Source organism: Corvus moneduloides, chromosome 21 (genome assembly GCF_009650955.1).
Source record: "Corvus moneduloides isolate bCorMon1 chromosome 21, bCorMon1.pri, whole genome shotgun sequence".
Lineage (NCBI taxonomy): Eukaryota > Metazoa > Chordata > Aves > Passeriformes > Corvidae > Corvus > Corvus moneduloides.
The window spans coordinates 5,979,090-5,995,126 of record NC_045496.1 but is presented as its reverse complement, the minus strand read 5'-3'; the positions used below and the strand labels follow the sequence as shown (position 1 = coordinate 5,995,126).

Below are 16,037 nucleotides of genomic sequence, written 5' to 3'. Positions count from 1 at the left end.
TGCACATAGAAATGTAATAGCTATGCATATACATGATGCATTATGTGTAAGGGGCATAAATTTACACAGACAGATTGCTCTTCGTTTATGCTAACGGGGGTCAGAGTACGCCTAACCCCGGGAGCAGAAGGTGGTGGTGTTTGTAATGGCCTTTTGTTCTCTGAGGAGATCATTCTCTGGGCTGGGCCCCAGGAAAGGCCAGTCCCTCCGGCAGATGAAGGCTGCCGTCGCTGCCGGGGTTACGTGACGGTAGAGCTGTGAAGCTGTTGACCATGGTCTTCATCCAAAAATTCCAGCCGGATTTTATATATCCCTAAATCCCAAGGCTTTTGAGTATCTCGGAGATATGGCCCAGGATGGAACTGTATGGAAAAGCAGCTGAGGAAAAGAAGCCTTCAACAAAAATCTTTACTTCAGAAATGAGTGAAGCATTCTGTGTTCAGAGGATCTGGTAATCTTGATTACAGATCAGTGTTTGCAGTTATGGTTTTATATGAGCTATTCTTCTTGCTTCCAGAAATCATTTATGAGGCCAAATAAAAGCAGAACCAGCTCCTAAAAGAATCTTGATTCCTGACTTACACAACAAAATGTTACAGATTTAGTGTTAGTACCTCCCTGGAAAAGCAAAAATAAATTACAAGAAAGGGAACAGTAATCAGAAATACCAATTTGGCTCATTCAAGCATTCAAAGCTGGTTACTGTTAACAATTGTCCTGGACAAAAAGTGACCATATGAGATACGGGGGACGTTTTTATGGACATCGTGTGCCTGAGAGAGGAATGAGTCCTGTCTCCGTGCTGCGCGCCGAAATCAGAGCACCACAAATTCTCTGGCATTATGTTTGGGATGGGGAAACTAAGCACACAATCTCCTCGAGAAAATGTAATGCTGCCATTGTTAGAGTGCTGTAACATGGACGGTGTTTGATAAACAGGTACATAAAAGCCAGGTAGCTGTGGTGCTCACTCGGGTTACTGGGGCAGGAGGCCGCTGACCAGGGGCTCTGTCTGCTCCTGCCGTTCTCTCCCACAAAGCCAACTGCGCCAGGCAAAGGGAACAGGTTGGAAATTGAGCCTGGCAATGAGGAGGGGTTAATTTCTTTTGTCTCACTCCTGTCTTCTGTGTTTTTCCCTGCCATTTGCACGCTTTCTCTCTCTCCTTGAGAGCAGAGGGAACATGCCTCCATCCTTCCACTGAGGGTTTATTCTGGAGGAAACGTTTTAGGTCGCCATCACATCCTATGGGGAAACGTAGTTTATAAATACAGCAGGGCCTAGCGCTACGAGGAAACATTTTATCAGCGAGCCCCGGACTGACGATTCAATTATTTTCAATAAAACATCAGGGGAATGCGCAAACAGCTGCTCGCATCCTTCCACACAGCAAGTCAAACTTCAAGGGAACAATAGCTGGCGAAAGGGGAGCCATCGCGGAGGCGGTGACAATGGGTTTCCTTACTCGGGGCTTTGTTTGATTTCCCCGTCTCAGTTTTGAACTCCCTCCGCCGGAGAAAGGCGAGGGGGTAGGACGGGGAGAGAGGGAAGCAGGCAGAGGGGAAGGAGGGTCAGTGGGAGTTAAAGCCTTTTGCAGCCTTTCTCTCCCATTCATGTGGTAATTGGGTGTCAAGCAGAGATCAGTAAGATGGAGCCCGGCCTCTGTGCCCGGGTTAAACTGCAGCAGAAAGAAAGCGGGAGCTGAACCGATGGAGGCCTGAATGTCATTAGGGCGGGAGGAAGCGCCTCTCCCCCGGGAGCCCTTCTGCCGGGGTGCTGGGCTGGGGGGGCCGCTTCCCATTCAGGGCATTCCTGAAAGCGGCCAGACAAAGCGGGAGGGCGTCCGAACAATGCCGCACCCCCGGCTCTACCTTCAATAGGGAGCTCTAAACAGGCGTTTAACCTTCAGAATAGCTGAAAGTGATACTCAAAGCTGAGGGGGTGGCTCGCCCGCCGCTGTTAGCCTCTTCCTGCGGCCGAGCCGGAGGCCACTTGGATGGCCAGAGGCAGCAGGAAGGCTCTCGCTGCCCTCGCTTCCTCAGGCCTCTTGGCACAGCGCCGGGGGTGTGCCGGGCCCTGGGCAGGTTGTGGGAGGTGTCACGTCCAGGGCAGGATCAGGCCACAACTCCTGCCCGGGCTGGAAGGATGCTGGGGGCCCTGGGAAGGCTGCTCCGCATCCGCAAGGATGGGACTAGAGGAAGGCAGGGCTGTAATGAGGAGGGGGATGTGGCACAGTAGGGGTCATATCCCACTTTACAAGCTTGGGATCATTTGTCGAGGGATCAGGGAAGATCTAGGCAATGACCCCCATCCTGAGCAGGAATATGTCCTGGACTTGGACAGCATCACAATCGCCTGTAATTCCTGGGGCTGCCAGCCTGTACTGCATGATCTCAACTGCCCAAAGCTCTCCCAGAGCCTGGCCTGCCATCGTTTGTGCCTGTGGGTGGAATTGGTAGTGAACTAGGAGAAAAGCAGATCAAACCCAAGGTTATTTTGGAAGGTGGGATTTGCCACTGAAATGGACTAGACTCAAAGAAAGCAGAGCAGGACCCATCCCTGCTCCCTGAGCCTTGCTCAGCCGCACAGTCCAGCCATCCCATGTTGTCCAGGAGCTCAGCAACAAACAGCCCTAAGGACATTCGCTTCCCCTCTGAAGCCTTTCTGCTTTGGGAAGGAAAGCTGTTGTCCCTTCCCTCTCACCCAGCATGATGAGATCTTCACAGACCATCATTTTGGTGGAATCCCTGGCCCCACAGTCCCTTCAAACTGGAGAGGGAGAAGCCACTCCTGGCCCTGTTCCTGGTTACACTGGAACCACTCAGGGAATCAAGTATTTCCATTTCTAAAGAGTGCACCAAAGGATAGTCTCTTCTTTAGTCCAGAATATTTCCCTGTCACTGCTTAAAGGCAAAGCCAGCTCCCCAGCGTGCGGAGGAGCAGGCGGCTGTCATTGTTTGGGAAGGCTCCAGCACACCAAGAGTGGCAGGAGGAGGCTGGGGAGATGCAATGTTAAAGATTGTCACAGACTCTCACCAGCAGAAATTAATTTCCCCCAGAAAGGTCCTGAGCAGCTTGCAAAGCCCCCACCTGTGTTATGGCTAAAATACACTCCAGTTTTGCACACCAAGCATGGCCTAGCTGGGCTGGATCTAGAGCTGATCAGAAAGAAAGTTGCTGCATCTTTTGTTTTGATATATTGCCACTGTCCAGGACACAGGGTCTGGGAGAAGCAGTCATCTCCATGGGGAAGAGTACATTTGGTTTGTAAATCTCTTTGACTTTGCTTAAATTAGCAGTTTGATAATAACCCTGGAAAGGATTTTAATGTTTTCTTAACCTCATGCAAACAGAATTTCAAGTGTTTTAATTAAAACAGAATAATACCTCGTACTTTATGTATAGGACTTTTATCTACATGCAGCTGTTGAGCCAGACTAGTGCATTGATCAAAGGGGAGGGATGTCTCACAAGGTGTCTCTAATCACAGAGGATTCAATTAGCCTCTTCCTTAAAACTGCACAAATAAAAAGATATTTTAAAAAATCAACTGTGATTAAACACTGGCTACTTCATTCCAAATACCTCTTTGCTGGAAGTGTTGTGTCTCAGCATTGATCCCAGGCTCAGCACCACACCTGCACTTGTATTTCTGGGCCAAGAGCTCCAGGGACACTTGCACATAAACTTCATTTTTCCAGAGGAGCTGTGACTTCAGAAAGGCCCCAGGATTTCAACCCAAAGCTGACAGTCAACAGAAAACCTCTAATTGGTGTAGCTGTTTCAGGGAATCTGGAAGCACTGCCAAGTGCAACACAACCCTCCTCAGTGAGGATAAACAGTGCAAACGGTGAATTGTCCCGGCACCAGATCTCCAGCAGGACGAACCCCCCAACACCAGCACCACCGTGCAGGGGGGCTCCTTTGAGCATAATTCAGAGCTATGAACACACCTCCCTGGGGCTCCCCTCTCCCTGGGAAATCCTCTGGCACAGAGGTGTATGTGGCACGTGCATGCCCCAGCCCTCCGGCACGACACCGCAGGTCTCGGCGATGGATGGGGCTGTGTACCAGTGCCCTCCATGATGTTTGCTGAGCTCTTTTCCAGTGACTCAGCACCTCCCATCTCCCCAGAGCAGGAGCTCTCACCTCGGGGGGGCCTCATCCTGCTCCTCTTGCCTGCACCCTGCAGCTCCCCCTCCTCACAGCCAGCCAGGAATACAGGGCTTGGGGTGAGCTCCTGGCTATGCTCCAGCCAGGGCCCAGCTCCTGACTTGTGTTGGCACCAGCAAGGGCTACATCCTGCTCCTCTCACAGGCCTGTAATTCCCGTCCATCTCCAAAACCCAACAATGCAAGCCAGCCTCCATTCATACAGGCTCACTTGCAAACAAGTAACGGCCATACTTCCATAAGCTTCCAAAGCTATTTGTATCTGCATTTAACAGGCAGTGCCCTGAATGCATTAGTTCCTTGGCAGGCTTTTTTAACCTACCCTGCTCTCAGACAGACAGAAACACAATGCTGAGCTTTGCCCTGCAACCCCTCTTTCTTCAGCACAGCCATCTCCTCCAGGGAGGGAGTACAGTCCACCTGTATCCTCCTCTACTACTCCAAACCACCCATCTCCAGATGACCACCCCCCGGTCTGACTTCAGGGAGGCCAAGCTTTTCCTCATTGCCTTTAGCAGGGCTGGATGAGAGTCGGTGGTTCAGGTCGCTGCCCACCACCCTCCTGGCACAGCTCGGTGACCTCGCTGCTGCCCAAGTCTCTGTGAGCAGTCTCCAGCCAGGAGCCCGAGCACAGTGGACACCAGTGCCTGGGATTGCCGCTGGCCTCACACCCAGCACCATTATCTGTATCTGAAATTTCCTCTCCACCTCAGGCAGGGTCGGAGCGGCTCCCTGCGTGGGTAACCCCCCTGCTCCAACATCCCACACTTCCAGGGCTCTGCGAGGGCTGTAAAAGCCCCGGGAGCCCCTACAGTGTGTCCCCTCGAGGCGAGGCATTTGCCGAGCCCAGCCTGCCCTCCGCTGGTGGCTGCAAGTGGAACAGGGCCCAGAAGTGGGAGCAGAACACCTGCAGAGGCACCACTGCTGCACTCCCTGCACCAGCTCCCGGGACCCTAAATATGACCCCCCCCAGCAAAGCCATGCTGTGCGAGGGCTGAGCCCCTCGGATGCTGCAGGGCTGTGGGGGTGATGTCTGTTTTCCACCAGCTGCTTTGGGACAGAGGCTTGTGAGTGTCCAGGGGACCGAAAAACTAAAATTAAAGCTTTTAGCTTAGAGATGCTGGAGAAGACACCCATTTGAACATGTCCAAAGGTGAAGCTGCTATGTAATGGATGCAAATTTCCAATACTTTTCTTACGGTTTGTTTCACCAGGCAACACATTTCACTCAGGCTCATGGAAGACATTTGTCCCTGACACCCCCATACCAAGAAGGAACCAGGTTCTCCTGTCACCAGGGTTGGATGCAGAAAGTCTAAAAGATGGTTCTGGCAGCAAGGGAAGTGGAATGGCTACCAAAAAACTTGTCTGCAAGTGCAGAAATGAGCTGGGAAGTTCAGCATAGACAAACACAGAGAGAAGCAGCAGGAAGATGAAAGAGAGAACAGGAGAGGGGTGGAAGAGCCACATGTCCCATGGTAAAAAGGGAGAACTGAGCCAGAACAAATTGGGATGGCAATGCTGAGGACAGGACAAGGAAAAACAGGGTGTGGGGAGTTAGTGGAGGGAACTGGGGAGGGTCTGATCAACATGTTGGGTTCACACAGTCATTAAACCCAGCAGCAAGGGGCTTGTTCCCCCTGCTCTAAGATGAGCCAAAATGCACACAGGGAGGTGATGCTCTGGAGTGGCAGCTCCCAAACCAGCACAGTTCCCCCCACCTTCCCTCACAGAGCAGGACTGTAAAAGGAAAAGGTAGGAAACTCCAGCATAGACCCATACTCGTGTTTAATTGTGAGACTGGGACAGACTGGGGCAGGCAGGTACGTTGGTGTGGAAGCATAGCTAGAAGAGCAGACACACCCTGCCCTCACAAAACACAGATGTTGTTTTAAGGAGTAACCCTGCTAAATGCATAAAAACAAATTATTAAAAAAAAAAAAAAAGGAAAAAAAAAAAAGAAAAAGAAAGCCCAACCCAGAGTTTTCTCTGGAAGAGACATTTCTGCATGTTTTCTGAGGACGGGAATTGGACATCGCTGCTGAGGCTGTTTCACGTCAGACACAACGCGGGGAATTCACATAGCGTAAGTCAGGTGTTTCACATGGACATTCCAGTTCAGGGCCCTGCTCTGGCGCTGGAGACAGGGAGGGCTCTTTTGGGAAGGGATGCAGAGCACTTGAAGTCAGGCTCTCACAGAAGCCACCCTCCAGAGGACATTCTCTCTCCAGGCAAGATGCCTCCTGAGTACATCTAAGCAAAGGCTGAGATGTGGTGCTGAGCATCTAAGCAAAGGCAAACATGGCCCTTCTTCCCACTCTCCTACTTGCTTTCTGCAAGGAAGAAGCTCCACAAAACAATGCTGCATCCACAAAAGATGGAAGTAAGAGACTGAGAGAAGTGCCCACAAGATAGCAGGATTTGTTCATGTCCTCCACCATGGAGCAAGGCCACAAGGACATATACAGGTTGCATCCACGCTGGAAGAGGAGAATCAGTCCCAGATGAGCATCCCACCTCCCTGTGAGAGAAAAGGATTCTCCAAGAGAGGACAGGTCTGGGCTATCCCTCCACCTACTGCACAAACCCGGGACACATTCAAAAGTACAGACAATAAATTAAGATTGAAAAAAAAAAGTCAGCGTGTATTTTATATATATATATATATATATATATATATATACACACACACATACATATATATATACACATATATAAAATAAAATATAATATAATGTGCGTGTGATTGTGAAAAATAGAAATGTCACCCTCAGGAGAGAGAAAGGCATGGCAGAAACACACCCCTGTCGCCCTCCTGAGCCCAACACTACCCTGCTCCCCTGATTCACAGCAGACACACAACACCAGCAGGGCCATGCAGAGGGAAGGGGTTGCAGAGGGAAGGGGTTGTGCCTGGCACCCAGCTTCCCTCTGCCAGTGGGGTCCCTGTGCCAAGGAGGAGCTGGCTGCTTGGTAGAGGAGTGGGGAAGAGCCCAGCACTGGCCTCTTCATGGCCTTCACAAGGAAGGGTTGCTGCAGACCGGAAAAGGTAGGGAAAGACAGGAAAAGGAAAGTGGAATGGCAGGGGCACCCCACCCCTCCTCAACTGGCATGGGCCCTGCCCCTCCCATGGCATGGGACCACCACCACTATACCAAGTAGAAAATAAAGCCATAATGAGTCAATGCTTTGGTATGTGACCATCCCCCTCCCCTCAGTCCCCTCTGTGTTCCCCTCAAACCCTTATCTGTAAAACTTGTCAAATAAAATCTCTAGCGGGCCTTTTATATCACTCTGTGAACCTTTCCTTCCCCAGTGCCTGCCTTGCCCCCTCTCCCCAGCAGGATTTGGGAGGTGCCTTGCTTGAGCCACATCAGTTACAGCTTCTGTTCTCCCGACTGGATCCTGCCAAATGCTGCCTGGTCCAGCGGCAGGTAACAGCCTTGTCTGGAGTCCAGAAAATACAACCTGTCCTTCACCAGCGCGGGGTCAAAGCCCTGTTTCCGCAGCTCCATCTTCTGGAACTTGTAAGTGCCTGGAATGGGGAGAGAAGGAGAAGTAAGGGCTCACTGGCCACACGCAATTCCACCCCCGCCATACCTGTGTTGCCCCAGACCCAGCCTTGCATCCCCATGCCTCAAAACCACCTGAGGAACTGGCCACGTCCTCTGTGGGGCAGAGAGGCTCCATCCCTACCCTACAGACTGATCTCTGTAACCAAGCTTCCCCCTCCCAGGCTCCCCCAGCTCCATGTCCATTGTGAGTGTGCATGCCATGGCTCACTTGTCTTGGAGACTTCGTGCAGGAACCGCAGGAATACAGGACGTGCATACAGTGGCAGGGCCTTTTTCAGCTTGCTGGAAAAGTCTTCTAGGTCACAGGAGTTCTCCGGGTCGGCGATGGCTGCCATTCCTGCCCTCCCTTCAATCCCTAAGAGGCAGAGAAGAAGAGCACTCAGACACACTGTCCCTGTAGGATCATCTCCCCTCTGCCCTGCACCAGCAAGACCCTGCTTTGTACTGGAGCATTGGCACGTCCAGCTGTGTCACCGCTGTGTCATCACCCTGTGGCAAGGGCTACCAGTGACACCCTGTGGTCACAGTCATGGCCAGAGAGGACACAGGGTCCTTACAAACCATCCAGAATCAGACCAAAGCTTGAGAGAGTGAGGAAACCCTCTGATTCCTCCTAGCCACATCCCTTGTGGCCTCTTCCCAGCTCACCCACAGGGAGCCTCAGTCCACCCTCTGGTGAAAGGACACATCAATCTGGACATGCAGGACATGTTCACACTCAAGTGCTGGAGGCCCGCCTGTCTCCCCTGATTGTCCACTTCCTTCTCAGCTACCTGGGACCTCCACACCATAAACTACCACATCCGTCAGGTTGAGGATACGGCTCAGTGTTCCCTCCACCTCCGTGGTGGAGACGTTCTCCCCTTTCCATCGGAATGTGTCCCCGGTGCGGTCTCGGAAGTACATGTAGCCATATTTGTCCATTACCAGGACATCCCCTATTGGAAAGCAAGGAATAGGCAAAAAAATGAGGTATCAGAGTGGCTAGGAGCAACCCTGGAGCATCTCAGGGCAGCGCTGCTGCCCTGAAACAGTCCCCACTCCCACACAGGTGCTCTTTTCCTCCACTCCCAGTGGACAGAGGGGTCCTGCTGGCCTCACCTGTGAGATAGGCAGCATCCCCTTTTGTAAACACGTCCCTGGCAATTTTCTTGCTGGTGGCTGACTGATTCAGGTAGCCATCGAAGTGCTGCAGGGGATTGCTCTTGACAATGCGACCCACCAGCTGCCCCGGCTCCCCTGCAGTGAGAAGAGGGGATGAAGGGGGAAAACACCACCACCCCCGCCCCCCCAAGCAAAAAGGGTGTCTAATGGGGTTGGTGTGGTTTAACTGAGCAGAGACAAATCCAGGGAAATTATCTTCAAGTATTGTGAAATGCTCACACAGGGCTGAGGAGATTTTATCCCTGCGGTTGTCCTCACCTGGTTTGCAGCTGATACAGACACCATCTGGGCCCCGGATCAGCTCCATAGTGTCTTCATCCACCTTCACCAAACCAATGGGGTACACACCTGGTAGGATCCTGCTGTTGAAGCCACATGACCCAACCTAGAACAGAAAGAGCTCAGAGCTGTGGATAGCAAGGACATTTGTCCCACCTGAACCCACTGTTCACACACTCCCAGGACACCACAGAGGTGGCACCACATAACAGCCAAAACCCCTCTGGGTGGATGGCAACCCATGCCAAGGAGCAAACAGCCCATTTGGGTTTCCACCCCTGCCCAGGCCAGCTGTCACCCTTTGGGACATGAGGGAGGATTGTGGAGCCTTACGTTGCCGTCAAAGTTTCCCAGGCTGCAGTTGCACTCGGTGGCCCCATAGAACTCGGCCACCTGGGTGATGCCAAAGCGGGCCATGAACTCCCTCCAGATGGAGGCCCGCAGCCCATTGCCCACGGCCATGCGCACCCGGTGCTGCCGCTCCGCGTCCTGGTACGGCTGGTTCAGCAGGTAGCGGCAGATCTCCCCGATGTACTGCACAATCTGGGAGCAATGGAAAAGAAAGACTCACTAGGTCCTCTCTGCTGGGCCCTGGGTTGTCTGAGGTTTCTTCAGGGCAGGAAGGAACAGCACAATACACCCAGAGTTTGCTAAAGAGGCCGCAGTGAAAAACAGAAATTCTGATAACTCAGCCAGCCTGTCCTTCCCTGGTTAACCCACCCCTCCAGGCTGTGAAACCCATCCACTATCCCCTGGCTAATGCTGGAACGGAAGGAGGACACACGGAGTTACCAGCCCAGGTGGGAAGGACACAGCGCCACCACCTTGAAAGGCAGTTTGGACAGACAGAACCGGTCCAGGATCCCCCGACTTCCAGCAGCTGGGTTCTCCCCAGCATGACACAGACCCCCAGGTTCCACTCCCCACTCCCAGCTGGCCCCTTGCCTCACAGCCTCACCGTGCAGTTGTATTTCACACAGTCCTCCCAAAAGTGTGAGGCTGAGAACTTCTTGCGGATGACAATCGTCATGCCCTGCAGCAGGCACTGCCCAATCCCCACGATGTTCCCTGCAGAGAGGCAGCCAGAAAAGCCCTCAGTCCCCAAACACTTCCAGCCCAGCCCACCTGAGGAAAGAACTGGCAGGGCAAGGCAGAGGCCATGGCTGGCTCACAGCCTTGGACGATGGGCAGAAAGAGAGGAGACGTGGCAGTAACATGTAGGGCAGCACTTTGTACCTAAACTATCCCAGCACATCTCAGCCAGCCAGGGAGGCACTGCTTCCCCTTCCCTTAGACTTTCCCCCCTTACTTTCCACATGGAGCAGCAATAAGGAACAGGTATTCCAAAACCAGGGTAGGATAACACCCTCCCCACACCCTCCCCACTCCAAAGGTCAGACAGATCGATTCTTGGCTTCCAGGGAAAAACCAGAAAAAGCCTCAGTCACACATACTGCAAGCAGCAGCCACATCCTCCTCGACATGGAGATCACAGCCACACCAGCCTCCAGCCCAAGCCCTGGGCTTGGCTGAGGGAAGAGTCAGTCCCAGGATGCCAGGCTCTGTATGGACACGTTACCTGCAGCGTGGTAGAGCGGGAGGCAGTCGTACATCACATCGTCGGACCTCATCCGAAAACCATAAAAAACTAAGCTGGACATGCGGAAGTACCTGAAGGGAGGGTGAAAAGGAACATCAGGAGTAGGGTCAGGCTGCTGTGCTAGGACAGGGCAGAGCTCAGCCCCATCCTCCCTGAGCCCCTGTCCACAGCCTTACCGGCAGTTCACCACAATGGCAGCCTTGGGCAGCCCCGTCGTGCCAGAAGTGTAGATGTAGAAGAGTTTATCTGGGGAGCAATGAGGAGACAGGGTCACATTCCCAATCTAGGAGCTGGCCGAACCAGGAGAGGGGGACAAGCAAAATTTAAACGTTCTACTCGTGCCACCTGAGCCAAAACTCTTATGTAACAGCTCCAAGAACATGCTGGGATCACCCCGGGCAGATGAGGTTTGTTGGACACATGGAGGATACGACAGGATACTACTCCACACAGGGCTGGGCTTCTGACACTGGAGTAAGACCCATCCCAAACACCCCTTGCCATCGGCATCCCCAGCAGTCTTGCCAGAGTTGTAACTGGCTGATCCTCAAAATCACCACCACGTGTCTGTCCCCTAGAACTGACCACATACCAAGAAAGCCCTTATCAGGGGGGGCTGGCTGCTGTCGCTGGGCCATCTGCAGGAGGGGGTCCAGGTGTTTTGCACCAGGAAGCACAGATTTAGGATTTCCTTCCCCAGACCAGAAGAGATGGATGGATTTATCCAGGGAGGGCTGCACTTCCTGCATTGCTGAGAAAGTAAAGAGGGGAACTGGAGAAAGGCAGCAGGGTGGCTACAGCACAGAGACCCCTTGCCCTCCCAGACAGTCTGAGGGACACCCTGCCCCAGGTAGCAGTACCCCCACTGTGCTTGGCAGAGTCCCCAAAGGGCTCACAGCCATCCCAGCCAGATGTTGTCCCCATGATTAACAGATGCTGGGGCCACAGCCCAGACCTCTTCAGGGACCAGAAGATCCTGTTTTCCATCTTTCCCCATCCAAAACCTCTTTGGTGCCAAGAGGTCTGTTGACACCATCAACCCCAGAGGTGTGGGCTGAAACACACAAGGAACTGGAGCCAAGGTGCTGCAGGGATGTGGCAACAGCCATGGAGAGCAAGGAGAGGCTCCTTCTGTGCAGTGGGACAAGCCCAGCCCAACCCATGCTGGGAATGGACCCAAGAGGCACAAGGAAGGATCCTCACACCCAGGCTGGCCTGCCTGGGAGGCAGACAAGCACTGCACTCCAGATCCTGCCCAGTGTCCAAAGGAGCCAATAACAAAAAAAACCCAACCACAAATCTAATTCCTGCATGATTCAACTGTCCACTCCCTTCCAGATCGCTGTTCTCTGGTGAGCAGGAAAGGAACACTGAACCCATTGACTAGACACACCTCCCTCCAGTCCAAAGCACTCCCACAACATCTGCCAGCCCCTCACCTTCCATCATTTCCACCCCAAAAACCACAGCTTTGGAGTTGGAGATGGTGATGCAGTGCAGCAAGGCCTCCATGCGCAGGTGGGAATTCACAAGGGCTGTCTCCACCCCGATCTTGGCCAGGCCGAGCCACAGCCCCACGTACTGATTGCGGGACTCCATGAAAAGTGCCATCACATCACCCGAACGGAAGCCTTGGCCGTAGAAGAAATTAGCCACCTGGTTGGAGTACTCATCCAGCTGACGGAAGGTCCAGCTCTCGCCTGTGCCTTGGAAGATCAGTGCTGTCTTCTCTGGATACTTCCTCACAGTCTTCTGGAAGATCTTGGCGACTGTGTTCTTCTCCCTCACGTGCCTCCATACCTGCCACTTCACCCGCAACAGGACCAGCCCCGTGCTGCCAAAGGAAAGGGAGCAAGAGGGCAGCTGCTCAGTGACTCCTGCAAAACCACTTCCTCCAGCAAAGCCAGCACAGCACAAGGGCCTCCCGAGGAGCTGCAACAGCCCAGCACTTACACCAGACCCCACTCTAGGTCAGCAGCAGCCCTGCATGCTTCCCTGAGCAGTGTGCACATAGGCAGAACACATCTGCAAAGATGTTCATAGCCAGGGACTGATGGAGGCCAGGGAGAGATGTGTTTTGGAAGTCTGCAGACAGGGATGTCCCCAGTCAAAGGGACATTTTTGAGCCTCAGGTGCTCTCCAAGAGGTACCACCACTCCCTCCCCCACAAATCCTTGCCAGGAGCTGGCACAGCCTGATACCAACTCAGAATGAACCCTGCACAAGGGCCTGGTGCCACACCAGCAGCTTTAGGGACAGGGTGAAGTACAAGGACAGTCAGTAGACTTTGAGCTCAGCTGAAATCTATCCTTCTTGGGAAAACTTTGCCTGAGAGCTTAGAGTCACCCGGACACAGCAGAGAGAGATCTCCTTCCAGCCAGGCCAGGTGCCAGCAGAAACCCAGGCTGTGCGAGGAGTCGGGGGCTGTGCTCACACACACACATACACCAGGGCAGAGCAGAGGACTAGGGGTGGGTGGTTGGGCCATCCCAGCCAAGACACCTACGTGACATCCCTTTGTATTGTCTTGAGGAATATGAGGAAGAAGTCCCATCCGCCAGATCCCAGGTAGAAGATGAAGAGAGCAGGGATGGCCTGGGCCCAGGACAGTTCCAGAGTGACCCTGAAGAACAGCAGCATGGCTGCAAAAGCAGCCAAACGCAACATCGTGGCCTGCGGGGAGAGAGAAACCACGGTCATTAACCCACGCACACTGGACCTGGTGATAACAACCCCATGGGCGTGGGATGCCTGAGCAGCCCCCAATTTCCTGGATAAGGTCCCTGAGTCATCAGTCCTCCTGGCAGTGAGGATGTAACTCAGCAGCCCAGAGCTCCCACAGATGTAACTTTATCTGACCTTGGAGATGGCCTCCAATTGAGCCATCAGCACAGCATCACTTGGTGCAAGCTGAGAGCCTGGCCATTCCCACTTGGGGAGCCACAACCTGCATACCAGCCAGGGGTCCGGCCACACCTCAGCAACTTGAGATGCAGGATAAAGTCACTTCCATGGATGTGTGAGCAAAGTCCTGGCAAGAGGCCTTGTAAAGATGATTGGAAGCCTCCACTCTGCTCCAGAGATCCCTCTGTCCTCAAAATCCAGAGTGTCCCAGGCCCTGAGCACAAGCTCTCCTGCACACCTGGCTCCAGGACAGCCAGCACAGCTGTTGGAAGAGCACAGCTTCACGTGCTCCGCAACACAGTGTCTTGGGGTGGCACAGTGTCCTGGTTTGAGACACACAGCTCAGATAGGATCAGGGACAAGAAACTCGGTTCTTTGAGCTCTGCTTGTGTTTGCAAACCCTCGTGTTGGTGGGCAGTTTCCTGGCCTGGCTAGGCTGGAGACACTCCCAGAGCAGGTCAGGGATGAGGCCAGGCTGGAGTGGGCAGAACAAGGGCTGTCGCTGCTGCCAGGAGTGCCCAGACCCCTGCTCCATTCCCTGGGGACAGTGACTCAGTCTCTGGTCCCTGCAAAACAGTATCTCTGTCCCCATCCCAGACACACCCCAGAAGTGGCTCTGAGACTCAGAGACTGTGATCTAGCAATGGCTCTTTTCAGGCGACAGCATTGGGAGGAGGAAAATGAGAGCGATGTGACCCTCACAGCTCGGAGATAAAACTGGCCCTTCCTGGCATGGACACAGGCCAAAGAGGAAGGAAGCACTTGCATCATTTCCCTCTTGAAGATTGATTCACCGCTCTGAAGCTGGAAGTCCCACGTGGGCTCTTCTATATTTGGTGGGGCTGGGAGCCACACTTGTGGCTTTCCCTCTGCTCTGGGCAGTCCCCCTAGATACAAGGAGCTTCTGTGGATGTGATAGTGGATGCTGGCAGGTTGGGAGCCAAGGCAGTGCCATATGGTCACTGTGCCCTGGCATGTCTTGCTGGCTGTCCCACCTCTGAGTTTGTGCCACCAGCAGCAGGCTGGGATGCATCAGAGCACGAGATGCCACTCCCAGGTGGACACCTGGAGACATTTTCCTACCCACAGCCCTCACCCTGAGATTCCCCCTTGTGCCAGTGACCTCTGAACACTCTTCAGCAAACACCTACCTCCCAGACATGATGTCCCACAACACAGTCCCTCTGCCTTTTAGGAGGGCAGGACTCACTGTGTTTTTGCCTGGGAGCCTCTCCCTGCACTTAAACAGGACAACTTTTAGATCACCATCAAACTACTGTGCCTCAGCCAGGACCTGGGCCCTTCATTACAGGCTCACGCCAGCCAGATGTGGAGAGGCAGCAGCGGGGGAGCCCCACTCTGTGTGGGCAGCAAAGTGCTTAATCTCCTGCTTGAACGCAAGGCAGGCTCAGGCAGGCCCCTGTTATCCTCTGCTCCTATCTCCACCTCACTCCGGCATCCCGGTGCCTCCTGTGGAGATAACCGGGGAGAGATTCCCGAGATTTCCGAGAGATACCCGCTGTGTCGATGCCAGAGACCTCCAGCCCTGCGTTACAGATTCAGGTCTTGTCCAGCTGCACCAGCACAGAGAAAAAGAAGCCCTGCCTGTAGCTCACAGCCGGCAGGCACCGAGGCAAAGCACGGGGATCCACCCCGGGAGCACCGAGCCCGAGGAGGGCCTGGGAGCGGGTCACAGCGGGGACACCGGGCAGGTGGCCGGGCTGTGAGAAGCCCCAGCGCTAATGGCACCTGGGAGGCACCTGTCCCCCACCTGCCCTGGGCAGGGACCCTCGTCTCACCCTCCTGGGGTCCCCAGCAGGGAGGTGGAGCAGCGCTGCCCCAAGCCCCATCACACGAGGCAGAAAGGCCGGGAGGGCCCCGCACCGGGATGCAGCCGCGCCCCGCAACCCAACCAGGCCCCACGACCGCCCGGGCACAGCCGCTCTCGGCTGGGCGAGGGCCCGCGGCGCGCTCGTGGAGAGACCGGGGGACTGAAGGATCCCGGCGCTTGCCGCAGTGCCCCACGAGGAGCCCCGGTACCTCATGCGGAGACCGGCGGGGCGGAGGGACCGTGGTGCCGTCCGCAGGGCCGCGGCGCCTGATGGGGAGCCCGCGGGGCCGCCCGCGGGGAGGGAGCGCGGCCGCCGCGCCGGCGCCGAGAGCTGACGGACCGGGGTGGGGAGGACGGTGCCACGCTCTTACCGGACTCCGGGGCGTTCGCTGCGGCCCGGCCACCTGCACCGGGAGCGGGACCCGCCCGACTCTGCGGCAGGGGCGGGGAGGGGCGGGCAGCGCGGGCCGCCGGGAGCTGTAGTCCCGCCCGGTGCACCGACCCGGCCCCGCGG

At 54.6% G+C, this 16,037-nt stretch overlaps 1 protein-coding gene across 2 annotated transcripts; it reads right to left on the bottom strand.

The window, feature by feature from the left end:
• Positions 1-16,001, bottom strand: SLC27A4 (solute carrier family 27 member 4). Of its 2 annotated transcripts, none has more exons than XM_032130899.1 (13): positions 15,895-16,001; positions 13,295-13,461; positions 12,228-12,622; positions 11,381-11,539; positions 10,965-11,034; positions 10,768-10,859; positions 10,147-10,256; positions 9,522-9,731; positions 9,168-9,294; positions 8,847-8,984; positions 8,519-8,683; positions 7,954-8,100; positions 1-7,705 (listed from the first exon to the last, which is right to left on the bottom strand). In XM_032130899.1, the coding sequence occupies exons 2-13, from the start codon at positions 13,453-13,455 to the stop codon at positions 7,548-7,550; spliced, it is 1,932 nt and encodes a 643-aa protein (XP_031986790.1). In that variant the 5' UTR covers positions 13,456-13,461; positions 15,895-16,001; the 3' UTR covers positions 1-7,547. The 2 variants fall into 2 exon arrangements, with proteins under 2 accessions (XP_031986790.1, XP_031986792.1); XM_032130901.1 differs by lacking the exon at positions 15,895-16,001 and adding an exon at positions 15,733-15,822.
• Positions 16,002-16,037: the final 36 nt, after the last annotated feature.